At 50.9% G+C, this 27,748-nt stretch overlaps 1 protein-coding gene across 4 annotated transcripts in view; it reads left to right on the top strand.

The window, feature by feature from the left end:
* Window positions 1–27,748, top strand: part of LOC116957600 (tetratricopeptide repeat protein 39A-like) — a 98,962-nt gene that overhangs the window by 31,903 nt on the left and 39,311 nt on the right. For 3 of the 4 annotated variants that reach the window (XM_076056782.1, XM_076056780.1, XM_076056781.1), the window contains exons 7-14: window positions 14,251–14,315; window positions 14,698–14,797; window positions 16,982–17,047; window positions 17,281–17,322; window positions 18,196–18,304; window positions 21,053–21,120; window positions 23,587–23,646; window positions 26,884–27,045. In XM_076056782.1, the coding sequence (XP_075912897.1) occupies window positions 14,251–14,315; window positions 14,698–14,797; window positions 16,982–17,047; window positions 17,281–17,322; window positions 18,196–18,304; window positions 21,053–21,120; window positions 23,587–23,646; window positions 26,884–27,045 (672 nt within the window). The remainder of the gene's footprint in view (window positions 1–14,250; window positions 14,316–14,697; window positions 14,798–16,981; window positions 17,048–17,280; window positions 17,323–18,195; window positions 18,305–21,052; window positions 21,121–23,586; window positions 23,647–26,883; window positions 27,046–27,748) is intronic. The other variant, XM_076056784.1, reaches the window with a different exon arrangement.

Here is a 27,748-nt window from a genome sequence, read left to right as displayed (position 1 = left end):
TCCGCCTCTCGCCCCGCCCACCTTCTCGAACTCTCTCGCCCTTGCCCGAAGGCTCTCGAGAGTTTATCCCGGACCACGTGGCCACCCGTTGGTCCCCTTCACCGGTGCCCCCCCCCCCCCTCCAGTATCATCCGGTCACGTGTCCCCAGGTCAGCCAGAGCATCGTGCCCCCAACGTAACCCCCAGCTGGCTGACGCTCTCTCGCTCTCTCAACGGGAGCCCACCACCGCATGCTGTGCGTGGTGCCATCGCGCTAGAACCAGCGGTCACCCAAGCCCCCACTAGGGCTGGTGCTACACCCCGTGTCCGGCGTGTACACACAACAGTAAGCATCTCGCATTGCCGGCACCACACAGTGGCATTCCCAGTCACAACATATACTACCCTTGACTTGGGAATGGCGGAGGATAAGTGCGTTATAAAGGGAAGGGATCTATGAATTAAATCTATGACTGGGTTTGGACAGTACTTGCTCTTTGAGCAAAACAATTAATGATGCAATCTGAACCTCTTGTATTGCATCATACATGATATGAATTGCATCATGTTATTCCTAGAAGTCATGGATGATGCAATTATAACTTGGCTTGCATCCCTCCGCTGAACATGTTGCCCTCTATCAGCTCTAGAAATCATGCAGTGGCGTGCTCTCTTATTTGTAAGTGTTTAATTTTGCAACGGGACACACTTCTGTTTAGCCAAAGTGAGCAGAGATGCCTCGCGCTTGTGTGAACAAAGCGGATGACTTCCGCTAAGTTTGTGGTGAAGTGACTTTTGCATCAGAAAAGTGCAGCATAACCACTATGCTTAAGAAAGCCTATCATCTTTATTTTGGCTGCAAAATTGGAGATCGGGAAAAAACGTGGGCCCCACACATACGCTGCAGCACTTGTGCAACAACAAATCTTCGCCAGTGGTTGAACAGGAAAAGGAAATCTATGCCTTTTGCAGTGCCAATGATTTGGAAAGAGCCAACAGATCATATCGGCAATTGTTACTTCTGCATGGCGCCTCCAGTTGGGAAAGGTGTGTCAAAGAATGAAAGGTGGACTGTGCATTATCCAAACATTTCAGCAGCTGTATGCCCAGTACCCCACAGAGAAGGACTGCCGGTTCCTGATGCACCAGAATCATTCTCACTTGAGTCAGACGAGGAAGACGAAGAGGATGAAACTTCTGGTCCTGAACCATCAAGGTCACATGACCCATATTTTCTCCCATCATCATCCTCCTCCTCTGAGCCACACGTCATAACACAAGGTGAACTGAAAGACCTTTGCCAGGGACTTGGAACTACCCAAGAGTAAGGAGGCAGAGCTGTTGGGCTCCAGACTGCAACGGTGGAATCTCCTGGCAGGTGATGTTAGGGTTGCCATGTTCCGTGACCATCAAAAGGATCTTGTCCCATTCGTCTTCAGGGAAGGTGATCTTGTAGCCTGCAAAAAACATCGATGGTGTTATGGCAGCCCTCAACATCGTTCATGATCCAGATGAGTGGAGACTGTTCATTGATTCATGGAAGACGAGTCTTAAAGCTGTTTTCGCCGCATAATGGCAATGTTTTACCACCAATTCAAGTTGGTCATGCAGTCCATATGTGGTGGTTGCACTTTACACGGACAACGTTTGTCTCTCTTCAACCACGTCTTCATTTTCATCGTCGAACACGTCCTCAGCAACTCCACCGTATCCCGGACACCGCGGCTCGCTCGCCATGCTTCGCCCCTCTCGCCCACCACCTTGGTTCACAGTGTCACGTCGCTCCGCACACACACACACACGTCTTCAACTCCTCTATCACTAGGCTCTCTCCACTGCTGGCTGATCCATCTCCAGCTCCTCTATCCCTACGCTCTCTCCACTGCTGGCTGTCCTCCTCAGCTCCTCCGCTATACAGCGTTGTCGCACACAGCGAAACCCAATCTCACTTCTCTGTCTCCGCACGCCTCTTCTCCAGCTCCTCTATCACTAGGCTATCTCCACTGCTAACTGATCCATCTCCAGCTCCTCTTTCACTACGCTCTCTCCACTGCGAACTGATCCGTCTCCAGCTCCTCTATCACTACGTCCTCTCCACTGCTAACTGATCCGTCTCCAGCTCCTCTATCACTACGCTCTCTCCACTGCTAACTGATCCATCTCCAGCTCCTCTATCACTATGCTCTCTCTACTGCTAACTGATCCATCTCCAGCTCCTCTATCACTACGCTCACTCCACTGCTAACTGATCCATCTCCAGCTCCTCTATCACTAGGCTCACTCCACTGCTAACTGATCCATCTCCAGCTCCTCTATCACTACGTCTTCTCCACTGCTAACTGATCCATCTCCAGCTCCTCTATCACAACGCTCTCTCCACTGCTAACTGATCCATCTCCAGCTCCTCTATCACTATGCTCTCTCCACTGCTAACTGATCCATCTCCAGCTCCTCTATCACTACGCTCTCTCCACTGCTAACTGATCCATCTCCAGCTCCTCTATCACTAGGCTCTCTCCACTGCTAACTGATCCATCTCCAGCTCCTCTATCACTAGGCTCTCTCCACTGCTAACTGATCCATCTCCAGCTCCTCTATCACTACGCTCACTCCACTGCTAACTGATCCATCTCCAGCTCCTCTATTACTACGCTCTCTCCACTGCTAACTGATCCATCTCCAGCTCCTCTATCACTACGCTCTCTCCACTGCTAACTGATCCATCTCCAGCTCCTCTATCACTATGCTCACTCCACTGCTAACTGATCCATCTCCAGCTCCTCTATCACTACGCTCTCTCCACTGCTAACTGATCCATCTCCAGCTCCTCTATCACTAGGCTCTCTCCACTGCTAACTGATCCATCTCCAGCTCCTCTATCACTATGCTCACTCCACTGCTAACTGATCCATCTCCAGCTCCTCTATCACTACGCTCTCTCCACTGCTAACTGATCCATCTCCAGCTCCTCTATCACTACGCTCTCTCCACTGCTAACTGATCCATCTCCAGCTCCTCTATCACTACGCTCACTCCACTGCTAACTGATCCATCTCCAGCTCCTCTATCACTACGCTCTCTCCACTGCTAACTGATCCATCTCCAGCTCCTCTATCACTACGCTCTCTCCACTGCTAACTGATCCATCTCCAGCTCCTCTATCACTATGCTCACTCCACTGCTAACTGATCCATCTCCAGCTCCTCTATCACTATGCTCTCTCCACTGCTAACTGATCCATCTCCAGCTCCTCTATCACTACGCTCACTCCACTGCTAACTGATCCGTCTCCAGCTCCTCTATCACTAGGCTCTCTCCACTGCTAACTGATCCATCTCCAGCTCCTCTATCACTACGCTCTCTCCACTGCTAACTGATCCATCTCCAGCTCCTCTATCACTACGCTCACTCCACTGCTAACTGATCCATCTCCAGCTCCTCTATCACTACGCTCTCTCCACTGCTAACTGATCCATCTCCAGCTCCTCTATCACTACGCTCACTCCACTGCTAACTGATCCATCTCCAGCTCCTCTATCACTACGCTCACTCCACTGCTAACTGATCCATCTCCAGCTCCTCTATCACTACGCTCACTCCACTGCTAACTGATCCATCTCCAGCTCCTCTATCACTACGCTCTCTCCACTGCTAACTGATCCATCTCCAGCTCCTCTATCACTACGCTCTCTCCACTGCTAACTGATCCATCTCCAGCTCCTCTATCACTACGCTCACTCCACTGCTAACTGATCCATCTCCAGCTCCTCTATCACTACGCTCACTCCACTGCTAACTGATCCATCTCCAGCTCCTCTATCACTACGCTCACTCCACTGCTAACTGATCCATCTCCAGCTCCTCTATCACTACGCTCTCTCCACTGCTAACTGATCCATCTCCAGCTCCTCTATCACTACGCTCTCTCCACTGCTAACTGATCCATCTCCAGCTCCTCTATCACTACGCTCACTCCACTGCTAACTGATCCATCTCCAGCTCCTCTATCACTACGTCTTCTCCACTGCTAACTGATCCATCTCCAGCTCCTCTATCACTAGGCTCTCTCCACTGCTAACTGATCCATCTCCAGCTCCTCTATCACTACGCTCTCTCCACTGCTAACTGATCCATCTCCAGCTCCTCTATCACTACGCTCTCTCCACTGCTAACTGATCCATCTCCAGCTCCTCTATCACTATGCTCACTCCACTGCTAACTGATCCATCTCCAGCTCCTCTATCACTAGGCTCTCTCCACTGCTAACTGATCCATCTCCAGCTCCTCTATCACTATGCCCACTCCACTGCTAACTGATCCATCTTGTTTCAGCTTCGCTATCACTACGCTCACTCCACTGCTAACTGATCCATCTCCAGCTCCTCTATCACTATGCCCACTCCACTGCTAACTGATCCATCTCCAGCTCCTCTATCACTACGCTCACTCCACTGCTAACTGATCCATCTCCAGCTCCTCTATCACTATGCCCACTCCACTGCTAACTGCTTCATCTTGTTTCAGCTTCGCTATCACCATGCCCACTCCACTGCTAACTGATCCATCTCCAGCTCCTCTATCACTACGCTCTCTCCACTGCTAACTGATCCATCTCCAGCTCCTCTATCACTACGCTCTCTCCACTGCTAACTGATCCATCTCCAGCTCCTCTATCACTACGCTCTCTCCACTGCTAACTGATCCATCTCCAGCTCCTCTATCACTACGCTCACTCCACTGCTAACTGATCCATCTCCAGCTCCTCTATCACTACGCTCTCTCCACTGCTAACTGATCCATCTCCAGCTCCTCTATCACTACGCTCACTCCACTGCTAACTGATCCATCTCCAGCTCCTCTATCACTACGCTCTCTCCACTGCTAACTGATCCATCTCCAGCTCCTCTATCACTACGCTCTCTCCACTGCTAACTGATCCATCTCCAGCTCCTCTATCACTACGCTCACTCCACTGCTAACTGATCCATCTCCAGCTCCTCTATCACTAGGCTCTCTCCACTGCTAACTGATCCATCTCCAGCTCCTCTATCACTACGCTCTCTCCACTGCTAACTGATCCATCTCCAGCTCCTCTATCACTACGCTCTCTCCACTGCTAACTGATCCATCTCCAGCTCCTCTATCACTACGCTCACTCCACTGCTAACTGATCCATCTCCAGCTCCTCTATCACTACGCTCACTCCACTGCTAACTGATCCATCTCCAGCTCCTCTATCACTACGCTCTCTCCACTGCTAACTGATCCGTTTCCAGCTCCTCTATCACTACGCTCTCTCCACTGCTAACTGATCCATCTCCAGCTCCTCTATCACTATGCTCTCTCCACTGCTAACTGATCCATCTCCAGCTCCTCTATCACTATGCTCACTCCACTGCTAACTGATCCATCTCCAGCTCCTCTATCACTACGCTCTCTCCACTGCTAACTGATCCATCTCCAGCTCCTCTATCACTACGCTCACTCCACTGCTAACTGATCCATCTCCAGCTCCTCTATCACTACGCTCTCTCCACTGCTAACTGATCCATCTCTAGCTCCTCTATCACTACGCTCACTCCACTGCTAACTGATCCATCTCCAGCTCCTCTATCACTACGCTCACTCCACTGCTAACTGATCCATCTCCAGCTCCTCTATCACTACGCTCACTCCACTGCTAACTGATCCATCTCCAGCTCCTCTATCACCATGCTCACTCCACTGCTAACTGATCCATCTCCAGCTCCTCTATCACTATGCTCTCTCTACTGCTAACTGATCCATCTCCAGCTCCTCTATCACTATGCTCTCTCCACTGCTAACTGATCCATCTCCAGCTCCTCTATCACTACGCTCACTCCACTGCTAACTGATCCATCTCCAGCTCCTCTATCACTACGCTCACTCCACTGCTAACTGATCCATCTCCAGCTCCTCTATCACTACGCTCACTCCACTGCTAACTGATCCATCTCCAGCTCCTCTATCACTACGCTCACTCCACTGCTAACTGATCCATCTCCAGCTCCTCTATCACTACGTCCTCTCCACTGCTAACTGATCCATCTCCAGCTCCTCTATCACTACGCTCTCTCCACTGCTAACTGATCCATCTCCAGCTCCTCTATCACTAGGCTCTCTCCACTGCTAACTGATCCATCTCCAGCTCCTCTATCACTACGCTCTCTCCACTGCTAACTGATCCATCTCCAGCTCCTCTATCACTACGCTCTCTCCACTGCTAACTGATCCATCTCCAGCTCCTCTATCACTACGCTCACTCCACTGCTAACTGCTTCATCTTGCTTCAGCTCCTCTATCACTACGCTCACTCCACTGCTAACTGATCCATCTCCAGCTCCTCTATCACTACGCTCTCTCCACTGCTAACTGATCCATCTCCAGCTCCTCTATCACTACGCTCACTCCACTGCTAACTGATCCATCTCCAGCTCCTCTATCACTACGCTCTCTCCACTGCTAACTGATCCATCTCTAGCTCCTCTATCACTACGCTCACTCCACTGCTAACTGATCCGTCTCCAGCTCCTCTATCACTACGCTCACTCCACTGCTAACTGATCCATCTCCAGCTCCTCTATCACTACGTCCTCTCCACTGCTAACTGATCCATCTCCAGCTCCTCTATCACTACGCTCACTCCACTGCTAACTGATCCATCTCCAGCTCCTCTATCACTAGGCTCTCTCCACTGCTAACTGCTGCATCTTCTTCAGCTTCGCTATCACTATGCTCTCTCCACTGCTAACTGATCCATCTCCAGCTCCTCTATCACTACGCTCTCTCCACTGCTAACTGATCCGTTTCCAGCTCCTCTATCACTACGCTCTCTCCACTGCTAACTGATCCATCTCCAGCTCCTCTATCACTAGGCTCTCTCCACTGCTAACTGATCCATCTCCAGCTCCTCTATCACTACGCTCTCTCCACTGCTAACTGATCCATCTCCAGCTCCTCTATCACTACGCTCTCTCCACTGCTAACTGATCCATCTCCAGCTCCTCTATCACTACGCTCACTCCACTGCTAACTGATCCATCTCCAGCTCCTCTATCACTATGCTCTCTCCACTGCTAACTGATCCATCTCCAGCTCCTCTATCACTACGCTCACTCCACTGCTAACTGATCCATCTCCAGCTCCTCTATCACTACGCTCACTCCACTGCTAACTGATCCATCTCCAGCTCCTCTATCACTAGGCTCTCTCCACTGCTAACTGATCCGTCTCCAGCTCCTCTATCACTACGCTCACTCCACTGCTAACTGATCCATCTCCAGCTCCTCTATCACTACACTCACTCCACTGCTAACTGATCCATCTCCAGCTCCTCTATCACTACGCTCTCTCCACTGCTAACTGATCCATCTCCAGCTCCTCTATCACTACGCTCACTCCACTGCTAACTGATCCATCTCCAGCTCCTCTATCACTACGCTCACTCCACTGCTAACTGATCCATCTCCAGCTCCTCTATCACTACGCTCTCTCCACTGCTAACTGATCCATCTCTAGCTCCTCTATCACTACGCTCACTCCACTGCTAACTGATCCGTCTCCAGCTCCTCTATCACTATGCTCACTCCACTGCTAACTGATCCATCTCCAGCTCCTCTATCACTACGCTCTCTCCACTGCTAACTGATCCATCTCCAGCTCCTCTATCACTACGCTCTCTCCACTGCTAACTGATCCATCTCTAGCTCCTCTATCACCATGCTCACTCCACTGCTAACTGATCCATCTTGCTTCAGCTCCTCTATCACTAGGCTCACTCCACTGCTAACTGATCCATCTCCAGCTCCTCTATCACTACGCTCACTCCACTGCTAACTGATCCATCTCCAGCTGCTCTATCACTACGCTCTCTCCACTGCTAACTGATCCATCTCCAGCTCCTCTATCACTACGCTCACTCCACTGCTAACTGATCCATCTCCAGCTCCTCTATCACTACGCTCTCTCCACTGCTAACTGATCCATCTCCAGCTCCTCTATCACTAGGCTCTCTCCACTGCTAACTGATCCATCTCCAGCTCCTCTATCACTACGCTCACTCCACTGCTAACTGATCCATCTCCAGCTCCTCTATCACTACGCTCTCTCCACTGCTAACTGATCCGTTTCCAGCTCCTCTATCACTACGCTCTCTCCACTGCTAACTGATCCATCTCCAGCTCCTCTATCACTACGCTCTCTCCACTGCTAACTGATCCATCTCCAGCTCCTCTATCACTACGCTCACTCCACTGCTAACTGATCCGTCTCCAGCTCCTCTATCACTACGCTCTCTCCACTGCTAACTGATCCATCTCCAGCTCCTCTATCACTACGCTCACTCCACTGCTAACTGATCCATCTCCAGCTCCTCTATCACTACGTCTTCTCCACTGCTAACTGATCCATCTCCAGCTCCTCTATCACTACGCTCTCTCCACTGCTAACTGATCCGTCTCCAGCTCCTCTATCACTACGCTCTCTCCACTGCTAACTGATCCATCTCCAGCTCCTCTATCACTACGCTCACTCCACTGCTAACTGATCCATCTCCAGCTCCTCTATCACTACGTCTTCTCCACTGCTAACTGATCCGTCTCCAGCTCCTCTATCACTACGCTCTCTCCACTGCTAACTGATCCATCTCCAGCTCCTCTATCACTACGCTCACTCCACTGCTAACTGATCCATCTCCAGCTCCTCTATCACTACGTCTTCTCCACTGCTAACTGATCCATCTCCAGCTCCTCTATCACTACGCTCACTCCACTGCTAACTGATCCATCTCCAGCTCCTCTATCACTATGCTCACTCCACTGCTAACTGATCCATCTCCAGCTCCTCTATCACTACGCTCTCTCCACTGCTAACTGATCCATCTCCAGCTCCTCTATCACTATGCTCACTCCACTGCTAACTGATCCATCTCCAGCTCCTCTATCACTAGGCTCTCTCCACTGCTAACTGATCCATCTCCAGCTCCTCTATCACTACGCTCACTCCACTGCTAACTGATCCATCTCCAGCTCCTCTATCACTACGCTCTCTCCACTGCTAACTGATCCGTTTCCAGCTCCTCTATCACTACGCTCTCTCCACTGCTAACTGATCCATCTCCAGCTCCTCTATCACTACGCTCTCTCCACTGCTAACTGATCCATCTCCAGCTCCTCTATCACTACGCTCACTCCACTGCTAACTGATCCGTCTCCAGCTCCTCTATCACTACGCTCTCTCCACTGCTAACTGATCCATCTCCAGCTCCTCTATCACTACGCTCACTCCACTGCTAACTGATCCATCTCCAGCTCCTCTATCACTACGTCTTCTCCACTGCTAACTGATCCATCTCCAGCTCCTCTATCACTACGCTCTCTCCACTGCTAACTGATCCGTCTCCAGCTCCTCTATCACTACGCTCTCTCCACTGCTAACTGATCCATCTCCAGCTCCTCTATCACTACGCTCACTCCACTGCTAACTGATCCATCTCCAGCTCCTCTATCACTACGTCTTCTCCACTGCTAACTGATCCATCTCCAGCTCCTCTATCACTACGCTCTCTCCACTGCTAACTGATCCGTCTCCAGCTCCTCTATCACTACGCTCACTCCACTGCTAACTGATCCATCTCCAGCTCCTCTATCACTATGCTCACTCCACTGCTAACTGATCCATCTCCAGCTCCTCTATCACTACGCTCTCTCCACTGCTAACTGATCCATCTCCAGCTCCTCTATCACTACGCTCTCTCCACTGCTAACTGATCCGTCTCCAGCTCCTCTATCACTACGCTCTCTCCACTGCTAACTGATCCATCTCCAGCTCCTCTATCACTATGCTCACTCCACTGCTAACTGATCCATCTCCAGCTCCTCTATCACTACGTCTTCTCCACTGCTAACTGATCCATCTCCAGCTCCTCTATCACTACGCTCTCTCCACTGCTAACTGATCCATCTCCAGCTCCTCTATCACTACGCTCACTCCACTGCTAACTGATCCGTCTCCAGCTCCTCTATCACTAGGCTCTCTCCACTGTTAACTGATCCATCTCCAGCTCCTCTATCACTACGCTCACTCCACTGCTAACTGATCCATCTCCAGCTCCTCTATCACTATGCTCTCTCCACTGCTAACTGATCCATCTCCAGCTCCTCTATCACTACGCTCACTCCACTGCTAACTGATCCATCTCCAGCTCCTCTATCACTAGGCTCTCTCCACTGCTAACTGATCCATCTCCAGCTCCTCTATCACTAGGCTCTCTCCACTGCTAACTGATCCATCTCCAGCTCCTCTATCACTACGCTCACTCCACTGCTAACTGATCCATCTCCAGCTCCTCTATCACTACGCTCTCTCCACTGCTAACTGATCCATCTCCAGCTCCTCTATCACTACGCTCACTCCACTGCTAACTGATCCATCTCCAGCTCCTCTATCACTACGCTCTCTCCACTGCTAACTGATCCATCTCCAGCTCCTCTATCACTACGCTCACTCCACTGCTAACTGATCCATCTCCAGCTCCTCTATCACTACGCTCTCTCCACTGCTAACTGATCCATCTCCAGCTCCTCTATCACTACGCTCTCTCCACTGCTAACTGATCCATCTCCAGCTCCTCTATCACTATGCTCACTCCACTGCTAACTGCTTCATCTTGCTTCAGCTTCGCTATCACTATGCTCCAACTCTCTTCTAAACTCTGTTTCCGAAACTCCACGTCTTCACCGCACAACTCCAATCTCTCCCTCTCTCTCTGTCTCCCCCCAATTTATCCCCATTCTTCATGATCGCTAATTGATTGGTCCGCGTGCCTCCGCACGCCTCGCGTCTTCAACCACCTGCCACTTTTACAGACACATCGACGCCTCCTCGGCACCCAGCAACAGCGCCAACCAATCACAGCAACTTCTGGCTTAATTGGCCCGACCGTTACCTCATCACCCCAGCCTCTTCACTTGGCCGACCTCACACGACCCCACTGTGTCCGCCGTCTCCTCAGGCTGAGCCCAGATAAACCCCCGCGCCGTCCGTGTGATCAGTACACTCGCGCAGTTTCCCCCAGCACACCTTCCTACTCCACTGCACATATAAAGGAAACCTATGGCAACATGGAACAACTGTTGAGGCGCATTAGCTGTGACCAACGTCAGTGGCAGCTTTGTGGAGATTTGAAGGTTGTTGCTCTCTTGCTTTGCCTGCAGACTGGACACACAAAGTACTGCCGCTGTCTTCTCTGCGAATGGGGTAGTCGAGTGGGAGATTCCCTGGGAGGAATAGTGTTCAGCATCCACCACTTGTTGAATCGAGGAAGATTTTGTTACCACCCTTACACATCAAGCTGGGTCTGAATTTCGATTTGAAGCTTTCGTGACTGCAAGGATTAATCTTCTTTGGTTCTTTCGGTAAAGTCACCACCACGTAGAATGAGAATAAAATAATAAATTGATAAAATAAAATAACACAAAATAAAATAAAATAACACAATAATATTCTCACGACGTTTCGGCCACAACACAAGCGGCCTTCATCACCTGTTATTTTATTTTATCAATTTATTATTTTATTGTCATTCTACGTGACTTTACCGAAAGAACCATTGAAAGAAGCTGGGTCTGATGAAGAACTTTGTCAAAGCCATGGACAAAACACAAGCAGCTTTCAAGTGCCTCCGTGGAAAATATCCAAGGTTAAGTGAAGCTAAGTTAAAGGAAGGTGTCTTTGTTGGTCCTCGGATTCGTGAACGTCTTCGAGATGTGATGCATTTGACAGTGCGCTGCGTGGCGAGGAAAAGACGGCATGGAAAGGCCTTCCAGTTAGTGGCACCAAATGTTCTCAAATGAAACAACCGGGGCAACACGAGCTACATGGAGTTGGTGGAAAACCTCCTCAAGGCATACAAAAGCCTTGGCTGCAACGTGTCGCTAAAGATAATAAAATGTTTTTCACTCTCATCTAGACTTTTCCCCACCGAACTGCGGATTAGTGAGCGATGAGCACGGCGAGCGATTTCACCCAGGACATCGCGACGATGGAGAAACGCTGTCCGGGCAAATGGAGCCCATCAATGCTTGCAGGCTATCGCTGGACAGTGACCAGAGATGGTCCATTTAAAATGAATACAAGAGACAAGCCAAGAAGCACCGAGTAGACACTGAATGAGGACTCAACTCTGTACTTATATAAACATAATATATTTTTGCCTTTTGTTTCGTAATACATTTTATTGATATCACCCATTTGCTGCTTTTTTTTTAAGTGTTACATGAACAGGACAGGTGACATGTTATCATGTAAAGCAACCATAAACACATGAAAAGACATAGGTTAGCAATTTATGAGTACAATTATCTACGCAATATGCATAGACATAAAATGTAAAAACTTAAATATCTTGGGAAGAGTAGCCAATCAGTTGTTTTAATTGCCATATTTGAATTCAGCACATCAAAATCCATAATAAACAGCACATTTCATCTCTGAAGCAGACGACGTCTAAAAAATTGTGTAATCACTCACTCATTCGCTCACCCACTGATTCACCCATTCAACCACTCACCACTCACTCACCAATTTAGTCTCCCACCCATCCACTCACTCACTAAATCACCCACCCACTCACTAATACACTCAGAAAATTACTCAATCACCCACCCACTCACTCAGTCACTCATTCAATCAACCACCCACTCAATCACCATCTCAGTCACTCAGTCAATCACCTACCCACTCAATCACACACCGACTCACTCACCACTCACTAACTCAATCATCCACTCAATCAACCACCTACCCAGTCACTCACTCTTTTACTCATCCACTCAGCCACTCGTTTAATTAACCACCCACTCAGTCATTCACTCACTCAGACAGTCAATTACCCACCCACTGACTCAGTCATTCACTCACTATCTCGGTCACTCTCTCAGTCACTCATTCACTGACCCACTCTCCCACTTGCTCACTCATCCACCTACATACCACTCACTCACTCAGCTAATTACCCACTTACTCACCCAATCATTCATCTGCTCACCCACTCAGGAATTCATTAATTCACTCATCCACCCACTCACTCATGAGTATGGTCGTGGTTATATTTATTGCTCTGCTTGTGCTTGTGGTAGTGATGGTGGTGATGGTTTTACTGGTTATGGGTGTGGTGGTTGTGGTTGTAGCGGTTATGGTGATGGGAGTTGTGGTTGAAGTGGTTGTGGATGTTGTTGTGCTTGTGGTAGTGATGGTGGTGATGGTTTTACTGGTTATGGATGTGGTGGTTGTGGTTGTAGCGGTTATGGTGATGGGAGTTGTGGTTGAAGTGGTTGTGGATGTTGTTGTGCTTGTGGTAGTGATGGTGGTAATGGTTTTACTGGTTATGGATGTGGTGGTTGTGGTTGTAGCGGTTATGGTGATGGGAGTTGTGGTTGAAGTGGTTGTGGATGTTGTTGTGCTTGTGGTAGTGATGGTGGTAATGGTTTTACTGGTTATGGATGTGGTGGTTGTGGTTGTAGCGGTTATGGTGATGGGAGTTGTGGTTGAAGTGGTTGTGGATGTTGTTGTGCTTGTGGTAGTGATGGTGGTAATGGTTTTAGTGGTTGTGGATGTGGTGGTTGTGGTTGTAGCGGTTATGGTGATGGGAGTTGTGGTTGAAGTGGTTGTGGATGTTGTTGTGCTTGTGGTAGTGATGGTGGTAATGGATTTACTGGTTGTGGATGTGGTGGTTGTGGTTGTAGCGGTTATGGTGATGGGAGTTGTGGTTGAAGTGGTTGTGGATGTTGTGGGGGTTTGGTAATGGTGGTGGTAATGGTTGTAATGGTTATGGATGTGGTGGTTGTGGTTGTAGCGGTTATGGTGATGGGAGTTGTGGTTGAAGTGGTTGTGGATGTTGTTGTGCTTGTGGTAGTGATGGTGGTAATAGTTTTAGTGGTTGTGGATGTGGTGGTTGTGGTTGTAGCGGTTATGGTGATGGGAGTTGTGGTTGAAGTGGTTGTGGATGTTGTTGTGCTTGTGGTAGTGATGGTGGTGATGGTTTTACTGGTTGTGGATGTGGTGGTTGTGGTTGTAGCGGTTATAGTGATGGGAGTTGTGGTTGAAGTGGTTGTGGATGTTGTGAGGGTTTGGTAATGGTGGTGGTAATGGTTGTAATGGTTGTTGTTGTTGTTGTGGTGGGTGTGGTGGTTTTGGTAGTGGTGATGGTAATGGTTGTGATGGTTGTGGTTTTTGTGGTGGTTGTGGTTGCAGGATGAGAATATGATCAACTTCATCAAAGGAGGAATTAAAGTTCGACAGAGCTACAACATTTACAAGTAACACACCACAACCATCACAACTGCACCACCACAACCACCACAACCACCACTACCACCACTACTACCACAACCACCACAACCACCACCACCTATACCATGACAACCATCACAACCACTCCACCACAATCATCCACTCCCTCTCTCCTCACCTGCTCACTCACCCGCTCACTCACCCACTCTATCCCACTCACCCGCCCACTCACCCACTCTATCCCACTCACCCGCTCACTCACCCACTCTATCCCACTCACCCGCTCACTCACCCACTCTATCCCACTCACCCGCTCACTCACTCACCCACCCACTTACCCCCCTCCCTCCCTCTACCACTCACTCACCCGCTCACTCGCCCACTCACTCCCTGTCTCCCTCTCTGCAGGGAATGCCAGCAGATGCTCGCTCTTCCCTGCGTCATGGCTGGAGAAAATGTCTCTGAGTTTGAGGGCGGAGTTCACCTGGGGACTGGAACCTTTAACCTGGTACCGTAACCTTGGCGTGGTGTGTCTGTGGAGGAGAGGCTGCCACTCCTCTGTCAGGAGCTGGACCGGTACCCGCCTGGATTTCTGCGGTATTCCAGAGATCCGGTGGAATGGCTCTGGCTCCTGCCACCATGAGGGGTGGACAGTCCTCTGCTCGGGGCAGGAGACTGTCAAACAACAGGGAGTGGCTCTTATTCGTAACAAAAGAATGAAGGGGGCGTGGGAGTGTGGCGGTGAGGTGTGGGAAGCTGCAAGTCCCAGGCTCCTGTGGGCTCGCCTCCCAATCAACCAGAGGCGAGGGGAATGGTGGTTGCTTATGCCCACCGAAGATGAACATCAGTGGAGGGATGCAAACAAGGCCGATGAGTCTTCTATGACCTCCGCTTAGAGGTGCTGGCTAAAGTGTCCCCTCGGGATAGAGTCATCCTGTTGGGTGACTGTGATGCCCGAGTTGGTCATGCTTCTGGCACCTGGTCTGGAGTGATTGGAAGGCATGGGCCAGAGCAGCTCAATAACAATGGTAGGAGGTTGATCGATCTTTGTGCAGTCCATTGGCTTGTATTTACCAACACGCAGGTTCCAGCATCGGCGCATCCACACAACATCATGGAAGCAATGCCGGGTCCAAGCAAGAATAACTGATGCACTATATAGTGATGGAACAGCAGATGCAGGCCTATGTCCTTGACACCAGGACCTACCGTGGAGCTAAGCTGCCCACTGACCATCGGCTTGTCATCTGTAAGATGATGCGCCTGCCATTATTCAAAGAGCCACGGTGGTCTGGTCTCAGCTAGCTAATTAAATTTGCAAACTTGAATTTCATCATCACTTGCTGCTGGGGTTCGCATCATCCCCCCCCCCCTTCTACCTCGCCCAGTATACAGGAGTTCGTGGGTTCAATCCCGATCCTGACGATGCCTGCTGCTGTAAATTTTGAGTCATCATCTCTCTCTCTCTCTCATCATCATCACGGTGGCTAGGAGATGTTAACTACCTCACCTGGTATATACGAGTCGTGAGTTCGATCCCAATCCTAATGTTTTAGTTTTTCGATGCCGAGGTGAAATGGGGGTAAGGTTCTGGACTGTGGCTCACCAGCTGCTACCTATGGCTGCATCATCCACACAACATCAAGGAATGCACGCCACGTTCAAGCAAGAACATCTGATGGACTACAGAGTGACGGAACAGCAGATGATGTGGACCAACGTCCTGGACACCGGGACTTACCTGGTGGAGCTGATGGGGATAGTGGTGATGGTGGTGATGGTGGCGATGGTGGTGATGGTGCTGATGACCAGCTCCAGTTTGACTTTAGAGGTCTCACTCCGAATTAGTCGAGCGGCATTTATCTTTCCATCGGCTGCGCAATGCTGTGCGGAAGCTACCTGGTCTGTCACTCCGCACGAAGCTTCGAGTCTTCTCGGACACAGTCATGCCCTCCCTCCTCTTCGCTTGTGAAATGTGGACCCCTCTCATGGAACATCTGCGCCGGTTAGAAACATTCAGGCTGGCATGCTCACGATCCATCCTGGGTTAAACCAGGCTGGATTGTGTGAGAAAGATCTGGCCGCAGGGCAATCAGTGAGCTCCTCCGGCAGGCAAGGCTGCATTGGCTGGGTCATTGAGCACGCTCGCCCAGCCACCGCATGCCCCAAGCAGCTTCTGTTTGGCCACATAGAGGGGGCTAAACGGGCACGACACGGGCTAGTGAAGAGTAGGACAAATGCGGTACGGGAGGTTGTGGAGCTGAGTGGACTTGCCGGTGACTGGTACCAGCGGTGTCAAGATCGGCCTCTGTGGAGGAGGCTCTGTGAAGGACGCTACTGGGCAGTTGGTGGCGGTCACCCTCCAGCAACAACGGAGGGCGGAGAAGCGACGCTCACGATAACGAGCAGAGCGCCGGGCGGTTAAAATGCAGTAAGGTGGCACGGTGGAGGGTTCAGCTGGTGCATCTATCGGTCATCTCAGTCAGCCGACCCGTGGCACCTGCTGGGTCTGTCCCGAGACCTCCTGCCAGCGGGCGTTCGACACTTCACATGGCCTCAAAGTGCACTTGGCCTGGCGCAGGCGCTGTTTTTGACGTCACCGTCACTTAGCGGCGAATGGCGGATATTGGTATTGGATGGTGCTGATGGTGCTGACGATGCTGATGGTGGTGATGGTGTTGTAATTTCACAGATTCTGTCCATGGTTCCAACGCGGATTCTGAAGCTCCTCGAATTCATTGGTTTCTCCGGTAACAAGGTGGGTGGGTGAGTGGGTGAGTGGGTGAGTGGGTGGGTGGGTGAGTGAGTGGGTGGGTGATTGGGTGCTTGGGTGGGTGGTTGAGTGAGTGAGTGGTTGGGTGAGTGAGGGGATGGGCGGTTGGGTGGGTGGGTGGTTGGGTGGGTGGGTGGTTGAGTGAGTGGTTGGTTGATGGGTGAGTATTTGAGTGGGTGGCCGAGTGAGTCAGGTCCGTCTTTGTCTCTCTTCTTTAGGGGGTGCCTGAATTGCATGGAACCAACAGGTTACCATTGCAGGTCCGTGTCTCATCCGTGTCTCCGTGTCTCATCTCCACGTGTCACTGCGTCTCTGTCTCTTCCGTCTCTGACTGGGATCTTCATGTCTCCTTCCTATCTCATCTGTCTCCGTGTCTCTCCCTGTGTCCGCGCACTTGGGAGAGGCTTGCGGAGCCCCAATGTGGTTTCAGACCAGGGCAGTCCTGCACAGATGCCATATTTTCTGTTCGTCTGCTTATTGACATGGTCAAGGCCGATGATGCAATCAGTAGACGTGGACTCTGTCGTGTTCTTCGTGATTTCCGAGTCTCTGACTCTCTGCTCAAAATCATTAGGGACCTTCATGATGGTGGCCAGGCCCCAGGTAAAGCTACGTGGCGACAGAGATGTCCTCCGGTGCCTGCGTTATTTAACTCACGCACCCTCCCACCTTCCCACCCACCCACCCACTCACACACTCACCCACCCACTCGCGCACTCACACACTCACCCACCTACTCACCCACTCACTCAAACACTCACCTGATCACCTGGTCACCCACTCACCCACCCACTCGTTCACCCACCCACTCACCCACTCACCCACTCACTCAAACACTCACCTGATCACCCACTCACACACTCACCCACCCACCCACCCACTCACACACTCACCCACCTACTCACCCACTCACCCACTCACTCAAACACTCACCTGATCACCTGGTCACCCACTCACCCACTCACCCACCCACTCGTTCACCCACCCACTCACCCACTCACCCGGCCATCCGCTGACCCACCCACCCACCCGTTCACTGGCTCACCAACTTGCCCACTCGCCCACCCGCCCACTCGCTCACTCACCCGCTCACCCGCCTGCCCACCTGCTCACCCGCTCACCCACCCACCCAGGAAGTGGCGCTGTCCCAGCTGAGAGAAGGAGCCGTGGGGATGACGCTCCGCTCGTGTCTGTGTGCAATGGGGCTCCTTTGCTACCACACATTCATCAGCTTCGTCCTCGGTGAGTCCATGGATCTCTGTGTGGTGAGTCTGTGGGCCTCTGTTTGGTGAGTCTGTGGGTCTCTGTGTCATGAGTCTATGGGCCTGTGTGGTGAGTCTATGGGTCTCTGTGTGGTGAGTCTATGGATCTGTGTGGTGAGTCTATGGGTCTCTGTGTGGTGAGTCTGTGGTTTCTGTGTGGTGAGTCTGTGGGTCTGTGTGATGAGTCTATGGGTCTCTATGTGGTGAGTCTGTGTGATGAGCCTATGGGTCTCTGTGTGGTGAGTCTGTGGGTCTCTGTGTGGTGATTCTGTGGATCTCTGTGTGGTGAGTCTATGGGTCTCAATGTGGTGAGTTTGTGGATCTCTGTGTGGTGAGTTTATGGGTCTCTGTGTGGTGAGTCTATGGGTCTCTGTGTGGTGAGTCTATGGGTCTCTGTGTGGTGAGTCTATGGGTCACTGTAGTGAGTCTATCGGTCTCTCTGTGGTGAGTCTATGGGTCTCTATGTGGTGAGTCTATGGGTCTCTGTGGTGATTCTATGGATCTCTGTGTGGTGATTCTGTGGATCTCTGTGTGGTGATTCTGTGGATCTTTGTGTGGTGAGTCTATGGGTCTCAATGTGGTGAGTTTGTGGATCTCTGTGTGTTGAGTTTATGGGTCTCTGTGTGGTGAGTCTATGGGTCTCTGTGTGGTGAGTCTATGGGTCTCTGTGTGGTGAGTCTATGGGTCTCTGTGTGGTGAGTCTATGGGTCTCTGTGTGGTGATTATGTGGATCTCTGTGTGGTGAGTCTATGGGTCTCTGTGTGGTGAGTCCATGGGTCTCTGTGTGGTGAGTCTGTGGGTCTCTATGTGGTGAGTCTGTGGGTCTCTGTGTGGTGAGTCTATGGGTCTCTGTGTGGTGAGTCTATGGGTCTTTGTGTGATGATTACGTGGATCTCTGTGTGGTGAGTCTATGGGTCTCTATGTGGTGAGTCTGTGGGTCTCTGTGTGGTGAGTCTGTGGGTCTCTGTGTGGTGAGTCTATGGGTCTCCGTGTGGTGATTATGTGGATCTCTGTGTGGTGAGTCTATGGGTCTCTATGTGGTGAGTCTGTGGATCTCTGTGTGGTGAGTTTATGGGTCTCTGTGTAGTGAGTCTGTGGGTCTCTGTGTGGTGAGTCTGTGGGTCTCTATGTAGTGAGTCTGTGGGTCTCTGTGTGGTGAGTCTGTGGGTCTCTGTGTGGTGAGTCTGTGGGTCTCTATGTGGTGAGTCTGTGGGTCTCTGTGTGGTGAGTCTGTGGGTCTCTGTGTGGTGAGTCTGTGGGTCTCTGTGTGGTGAGTCTGTGGGTCTCTGTGTGGTGAGTCTGTGGGTCTCTGTGTGGTGAGTCTGTGGGTCTCTATGTGGTGAGTCTATGGGTCTCTATGTGGTGAGTCTGTGGGTCTCTGTGTGGTGAGTCTATGGGTCTCTGTGTTGTGAGTCTGTGGGTCTCTGTGTGGTGAGTCTGTGGGTCTCTGTGGTGAGTCTGTGGGTCTCTGTGTGGTGAGTCTGTGGGTCTCTGTGTGGTGAGTCTGTGGGTCTCTGTGTGGTGAGTCTGTGGGTCTCTGTGTGGTGAGTCTGTGGGTCTCTGTGTGGTGAGTCTGTGGGTCTCTGTGTGGTGAGTCTGTGGGTCTCTGTGTGGTGAGTCTATGGATCTTTGTGTGGTGAGTCTATGGGTCTCTGTGTGGTGTATCTGTGGGTGTCTGTGTGGTGAGTCTGTGGGTCTCTGTGTGGTGATTATGTGGATCTCTGTGTGGTGAGTCTGTGGGTCTCTGTGTGGTGAGTCTGTGGGTCTCTGTGTGGTGAGTCTGTGGGTCTCTATGTGGTGAGTCTGTGGGTCTCTGTGTGGTGAGTCTGTGGGTCTCTATGTGGTGAGTCTGTGGGTCTCTGTGTGGTGAGTCTGTGGGTCTCTGTGTGGTGAGTCTGTGGGTCTCTGTGTGGTGAGTCTGTGGGTCTCTGTGTGGTGAGTCTGTGGGTCTCTATGTGGTGAGTCTGTGGGTCTCTGTGTGGTGAGTCTGTGGGTCTCTGTGTGGTGAGTCTGTGGGTCTCTGTGTGGTGAGTCTGTGGGACTCTGTGTGTGATGAGTTTGTGGGTCTCTGTGTGGTGAGTCTGTGGGTCTCTGTGTGGTGAGTCTGTGGGTCTCTGTGTGGTGAGTCTATGGGTCTCTATGTGGTGAGTCTGTGGGTCTCTGTGTGGTGAGTCTGTGGGTCTCTGTGTGGTGAGTCTGTGGGTCTCTGTGTGGTGAGTCTATGGATCTTTGTGTGGTGAGTCTATGGGTCTCTGTGTGGTGAGTCTGTGGGTGTCTGTGTGGTGAGTCTGTGGGTCTCTGTGTGGTGATTATGTGGATATCTGTGTGGTGATTCTGTGGATCTCTGTGTGGTGAGTCTGTGGGTCTCTATGTGGTGAGTCTGTGGGTCTCTGTGTGGTGAGTCTGTGGGTCTCTATGTGGTGAGTCTGTGGGTCTCTGTGTGGTGAGTCTGTGGATCTCTGTGTGGTGAGTCTGTGGGTCTCTGTGTGGTGAGTCTGTGGGTCTCTGTGTGGTGAGTCTGTGGGTCTCTGTGTGGTGAGTCTGTGGGTCTCTGTGTGGTGAGTCTGTGGGTCTCTGTGTGGTGAGTCTGTGGGTCTCTGTGTGGTGAGTCTGTGGGTCTCTGTGTGGTGAGTCTGTGGGTCTCTGTGTGGTGAGTCTGTGGGTCTCTGTGTTAGATCTCAATCAGGCTACCTGGGTGAGCGCTACCTTTGTCTTTGCCTCTGCCCAGGCACTGGGGAAGGAGATGTCACAGAAGCAGAGGAGATCCTGAGGCCGTACCTACAGAGATACCCTAATGTGAGGTGCACCTAGCCTGGCACCACCATCACCTACCGCTTAACACTGAAGTTGTGATGTTGATGGTGGTGGTGATGGTGGTTATGTTGATGGTGGTGGTGATGGTGATGGTGGTTATGTTGATGGTGGTGGTGATGGTGGTGGTGGTGGTGATGGTGGTGATGTTGATGGCGGTGATGTTGATGGTGGTGATGGTGGTGATGGTGGTTATGTTGATGGTGGTGATGTTGATGGTGGTGATGGTGGTGATGTTGATGGTGGTGATGGTGGTGATGTTGATGGTGGTGATGTTGATGGTGGTTATGTTAATGGTGATGGTGGTGATGTTTATGCTGATGGTGGTGATGTTGATGGTGGTTATGTTGATGGTGGTGGTGATGGTGGTGATGTTGATGTTGGTGATGTTGATGGTGGTGATGGTGATGGTGGTGATGGTGATGGTGGTGATGGTGGTTATGTTGATGGTGGTGGTGGTGATGGTGGTGATGTTGATGGTGGTAGTGGTGATGGTGGTGATGGTGGTTATGTTGATGGTGGTTATGTTGATGGTGGTGATGGTGGTGGTGATGGTGGTGGTGATGGTGGTGATGTTGATGTTGATGGTGGTGATGGTGGTGATGGTGGTTATGTTGATTGTGATGTTGATGGTGGTTATCTTGATGGTGGTGGTGATGGTGGTGATGTTGATGGTGGTGATGATGGTGGTGATGGTGGTGATGTTGATGGCGGTGATGGTGGTGATGTTGATGGTGGTGATGGTGATGGTGATGTTGATGGTGGTGATGTTGATAGTGATGTTGATGGTGGTCATGTTGATGGTGGTGGTGATGGTGCTGATATTGATGGTGGTGATGTTGATGGTGGTGATGGTGGTGATGTTGATGGTGGTGGTGGTGATGTTGATGGTGGTTACGGTGGTGATGTTGATGGTGATGGTGGTGATGGTGGTGGTGATGTTGATGGTGGTGATGGCGATGTTGATGGTGGTGATGGTAATGTTAATGGTGGTGATGGTGATGTTGATGGTGGTGATGGTGATGTTGGTGATGGTGATGTTGATGGTGGTGATGGTGATGTTGGTGATGGTGATGTTGATGGTGGTGATGGTGATGGTGGTGATGTTCATGGTGGTGATGTTGATGGTGGTGGTGATGGTGGTGGTGGTGATGGTGGTGATGTTGGTGATGGTGATGGTGGTGATGGTGGTGATGGTGGTGGTGGTGATGTTGGTGGTGGTGGTGATGGTGGTGATGGTGGTGATGGTGATGGTGGTGATGTTGTTGATGGTGGTGATGGTGGTGATGTTGTTGATGGTGGTGATGGTGGTGATGGTGGTGGTAGTGATGGTGGTGATGGTGGTGATGTTGTTGATGGTGGTGATGTTGATGGTGGTGATGTTGATGGTGGTGATGTTGTTGATGGTGGTGATGGTGATGTTGATGGTTGTGATGTTGTTGATGTTGGTGGTGGTGATGGTGATATTGATGGTTGTGATGGTGATGTTGTTGATGGTGGTGATGGTGGTGATGGTGATGTTGTTGACGGTGGTGATGGTGGTGATGGTGATGTTGATGGTGGTGATGGTGATGATGGTGATGTTGATGTTGTTGATGGTGGTGATGTTGTTGGTGATGATGTTAATGGTGATGATGGTTGTGATAGTGATGGTGGTGATGTTGATGTTGTTGATGGTGATGGTGGTGATGTTGTTGGTGATGATGGTGGTGATGTTGATGGTGGTGATGTTGTTGGTGATGTTGTTGGTGATGATTTTGGTGATGTTGTTGGTGATGATGTTAATGGTGGTGATGTTGTTGGTAATGTTGTTGGTGATGATGTTGGTGATGTTGTTGGTGATGATGGTGTTGATGTTGATGGTGGTGATGTTGTTGGTGATGTTGTTGGTGATGATGTTGGTGATGTTGTTGGTGATGATGGTGGTGATGTTGATGGTGGTGATGTTGATGGTGATGATGTTGGTGATGGTGGTGATGTTGATGTTGTTGATGATGGTGGTGATGTTGTTGGTGATGATGGTGGTGATGTTGTTGGTGATGATGGTGGTGATGGTGGTGATGTTGATGGTGGTGATGGTGATGATGGTGGTGATGTTGATGTTGGTGATGTTGTTGATGGTGGTGATGTTGATGGTGGTGATGTTGATGGTGATGATGTTGTTGATGGTGATGGTGGTGATGTTGTTGGTGATGATGGTGGTTGTGATGATGTTGGTGATGTTGTTGGTGATGATGTTAATGGTGGTGATGTTGTTGGTGATGATGTTGGTGATGTTGTTGATGGTGGTGGTGATGTTGTTGGTGATGGTGATGTTGTTGTTGATGATGTTGTTGGTGATGTTGTTGTTGATGTTGATGGTGGTGATGGTGATGGTGATGATGGTGGTGATGTTAATGGTGATGATGTTGTTGATGGTGATGGTGATGATGGTGGTGATGTTGCCTGCAGGGAGCTATTTTCCTGTTCTTTGCTGGAAGAATTGAAGAGATCAAAGGGAACATCCCAGAGGTTCCCCCCACAGTCTCCCCCCACTAGCCCCCCCCCACTATCTCCCCCCACTAGCCCCCCCCACTATCTCCCCCTCCCTCCACTAGCCCCTCCCACTATCTCCCCCCACTTGTCCCCCCCACTATCTCCCCCTCCCCCCACTAGCACCCCCCCACTATCTCCCCCTCCCGCCACTAGCCCCTCCCTCTATCTCCCCCTCTTCCCACTAGCCCCTCCCACTATCTCCCCCTCCCCCCACTAGCCCCCCCACTATTTAACCCCGCACTTACGTCTATGGGTCGCAGTGTTGAGTCTATGGGCAGTGCTGAGTCTATGGGCAGTGTTGAGTTTATGGGCAGTGCTGAGTCTATGGTGCAGTGCTGAGTCTATTGGCAGTGCTGAGTCTATGGGCAGTGCTGAGTCTATGGTGCAGTGCTGAGTCTATTGGCAGTGCTGAGTCTACGGGCAGTGTTGAGTCTATGGTGCAGTGTTGAGTCTATGGGCAGTGTTGAGTCTCTAGGTAGTATTGAGTCTATGGTGCAGTGTTGTCTATGGGTAGTGTTGAGTCTATGGGTAGTGTTGAGTCTATGGTGCAGTGTTGAGTCTATGGGCAGTGTTGAGTTTATGGGCAGTGCTGAGTCTATGGTGCAGTGCTGAGTCTATTGGCAGTGCTGAGTCTATGGGCAGTGCTGAGTCTATGGTGCAGTGCTGAGTCTATTGGCAGTGCTGAGTCTACGGGCAGTGTTGAGTCTATGGTGCAGTGTTGAGTCTATGGGCAGTGTTGAGTCTCTAGGTAGTATTGAGTCTATGGTGCAGTGTTGTCTATGGGTAGTGTTGAGTCTATGGGTAGTGTTGAGTCTATGGTGCAGTGTTGAGTCTATGGTGCAGTGTTGAGTCTATGGGCAGTGTTGAGTCTATGGGCAGTGTTGAGTCTATGGGCAGTGTTGAGTCTATGGGCAGTGTTGAGTCTACGGTGCAGTGTTGAGTCTATGGTGCAGTGTTGAGTCTATGGGCAGTGTTGAGTCTATGGGTAGTGCTGAGTCTTCGGTGCAGTGTTGAGTCTATGGGCAGTGTTGAGTCTCTAGGTAGTATTGAGTCTATGGGTAGTGTTGAGTCTATGGGTAGTGTTGAGTCTATGGTGCAGTGCTGAGTCTATGGTGCAGTGTTGAGTCTATGGGCAGTGTTGAGTCTATGGTGCAGTGTTGAGTCTATGGGTAATGTTGAGTCTATGGGCAGTGTTGAGTCTATGGGCAGTGTTGAGTCTATGGGCTGTATTGAGTCTATGGGCAGTGTTGAGTCTATGGGCAGTGTTGAGTCTATGGGCAGTGTTGAGTCTATGGGCAGTGTTGAGTCTATGGGCAGTGTTGAGTCTATGGGCAGTGCTCATTCAATGGGCAGTGTTGAGTCTATGGTGCAGTGTTGAGTCTATGGTGCAGTGTTGAGTCTATGGTGCAGTGCTGAGTCTATGGTGCAGTGTTGAGTCTATGGGCAGTGTTGAGTCGATGGTGCAGTGCTGAGTCGATGGTGCAGTGCTGAGTCTATGGGTAATGTTGAGTCTATGGGCAGTGTTGTGTTTATGGGCAGTGTTGAGTCTATGGTGCAGTGTTGAGTCTATGGTGCAGTGTTGAGTCTAAGGTGCAGTGTTGAGTCTATGGGCAGTGTTGAGTCTATGGTGCAGTGCTGAGTCTATGGTGCAGTGCTGAGTCTATGGTGCAGTGTTGAGTCTATGGGCAGTGTTGAGTCTATGGTGCAGTGCTGAGTCTATGGTGCAGTGTTGAGTCTATGGTGCACTGTTGAGTCTATGGGCAGTGTTGAGTCTATGGTGCAGTGTTGAGTCTATGGGCAGTGTTGAGTCTATGGGCAGTGCTGAGTCTATGGTGCAGTGTTGAGTCTATGGGCAGTGTTGAGTCTATGGGCAGTGCTGAGTCTATGGGCAGTGTTGAGTCTATGGGCAGTGTTGAGTCTAAGGTGCAGTGTTGAGTCTATGGGTAGTGCTGAGTCTATGGGCAGTGTTGTGTCTATGGGCAGTGTTGAGTCTATGGGGCAGTGTTGAGTCTATGGGCAGTGCTCATTCAATGGGCAGTGTTGAGTCTATGGGCAGTGTTGAGTCTATGGGCAGTGTTGAGTCTATGGGCAGTGTTGAGTCTATGGGCAGTGTTGAGTCTATGGGTAGTGCTGAGTCTATGGTGCAGTGTTGAGTCTATGGGCAGTGTTGAGTCTCTAGGTAGTATTGAGTCTATGGGTAGTGTTGAGTCTATGGGTAGTGTTGAGTCTATGGTGCAGTGCTGAGTCTATGGTGCAGTGTTGAGTCTATGGGCAGTGTTGAGTCTATGGTGCAGTGTTGAGTCTATGGGTAATGTTGAGTCTATGGGCAGTGTTGAGTCTATGGGCAGTGTTGAGTCTATGGGCAGTGTTGAGTCTATGGGCAGTGTTGAGTCTATGGGCAGTGTTGAGTCTATGGGTAGTGTTGAGTCTATGGGTAGTGTTGAGTCTATGGTGCAGTGTTGAGTCTGTGGTGCAGTGTTGAGTCTATGGGCAGTGTTGAGTCTATGGGCAGTGCTGAGTCTATGGTGCAGTGCTGAGTCTATGGGCAGTGCTGAGTCTATGGGCAGTGTTGAGTCTATGGGCAGTGCTGAGTCTATGGTGCAGTGCTGAGTCTATGGGCAGTGCTGTGTCTATGGGCAGTGTTGAGTCTATGGGCAGTGCTGAGTCTATGGGCAGTGCTGAGTCTATGGGCAGTGTTGAGTCTATGGGCAGTGTTGAGTCTATGGTGAAGTGTTGAGTCTATGCGCAGTGTTGAGTCTATGGGGCAGTGTTGAGTCTATGGGCTGTGCTCATTCAATGGGCAGTGCTGTGTCTATGGGCAGTGTTGAGTCTATGGGCAGTGCTGAGTCTATGGGCAGTGCTGAGTCTATGGGCAGTGTTGAGTCTATGGGCAGTGTTGAGTCTATGGTGAAGTGTTGAGTCTATGCGCAGTGTTGAGTCTATGGGCAGTGTTGAGTCTATGGGCAGTGTTGAGTCTATGGGCAGTGTTGAATCTATGGTGCAGTGTTGAGTCTATGGGCAGTGTTGCGTCTATGGTGAAGTGTTGAGTCTATGGGCAATGTTGAGTCTATGGGCAGTGTTGAGTCTATGGTGCAGTGTTGAGTCTATGGGCAGTGCTGAGTCTATGGGTAATGTTGAGTCTATGGGTAGTGTTGAGTCTATGGGCAGTACTGAGTCCGTGCTGTGTCCCACCCTCCCCGCCGTGCCGACCAGGCCATGATGAAGCTCCAAGAGTGTGTGAGCTCCCAGTCGCTGTGGCCCCAATTCCACCACATGTGTTACTGGGAGCTCATGTGGTGCCTCACGTTCCGCATGCAGTGGCTCGAAGCCTTCCACTACGCAGATCTTCTGGCACAGCAGAACAACTGGTCCAGGGTGAGCGCTCACCCCGCTCACTCGCTCAGTCACTCGCTCGCCCAGTCACTCGCTCGCCCAGTCACTCGCTCGCCCAGTCAATCATTCACTCAGTCACTCACTCGCTCAGTCAGTCAGTCGCTCGCTCAGTCACTCACTCGCTCAGTCAGTCAGTCAGTCAGTCGCTCAGTCAGTCAGTCGCTCGCTCAATCACTCGCTCGTTCAGTCACTCGCTCGCTCAGTCACTCGCTCGCCCAGTTACTCACTCGCTCAGTTACTCACTCGCTCAGTCAGTCATTCGCTCCCTCAGTCACTCGCTCGCTCAGTCACTCGCTCGCTCAGTCACTCGCTCGCTCAGTCACTCGCTCGCTCAGTCACTCGCTCGCCCAGTCAATCACTCACTCAGTCACTCACTCGCTCAGTCAGTCAGTCGCTCGCTCAGTCACTCGCTCGCTCAGTCACTCGCTCGCTCAGTTACTCACTCGCTCAGTCAGTCAGTCGCCCAGTCAATCACTCACTCACTCAGTCACTCACTCACCCAGTCAATCATTCACTCAGTCACTCACTCACTCAGTCAGTCACTCGCTCGCTCAGTCACTCGCTCGCTCAATCACTCACTCACCCAGTCAATCATTCACTCAGTCAGTCGCTTGCTCACTCAGTCAGTCGCTCGCTCAGTCACTCGCTCGCCCAGTCACTCACTCGCTCAGTCACTCGCTCGCTC

Source organism: Petromyzon marinus, chromosome 78, assembly GCF_048934315.1.
Source record: "Petromyzon marinus isolate PM22_M1 ecotype Great Lakes invasive population chromosome 78, UKy_Petmar_22M1.pri1.0, whole genome shotgun sequence".
Classification (NCBI taxonomy): Eukaryota; Metazoa; Chordata; class Hyperoartia; order Petromyzontiformes; family Petromyzontidae; genus Petromyzon; species Petromyzon marinus.
This window is presented reverse-complemented; position numbering and strand designations above follow the sequence as displayed.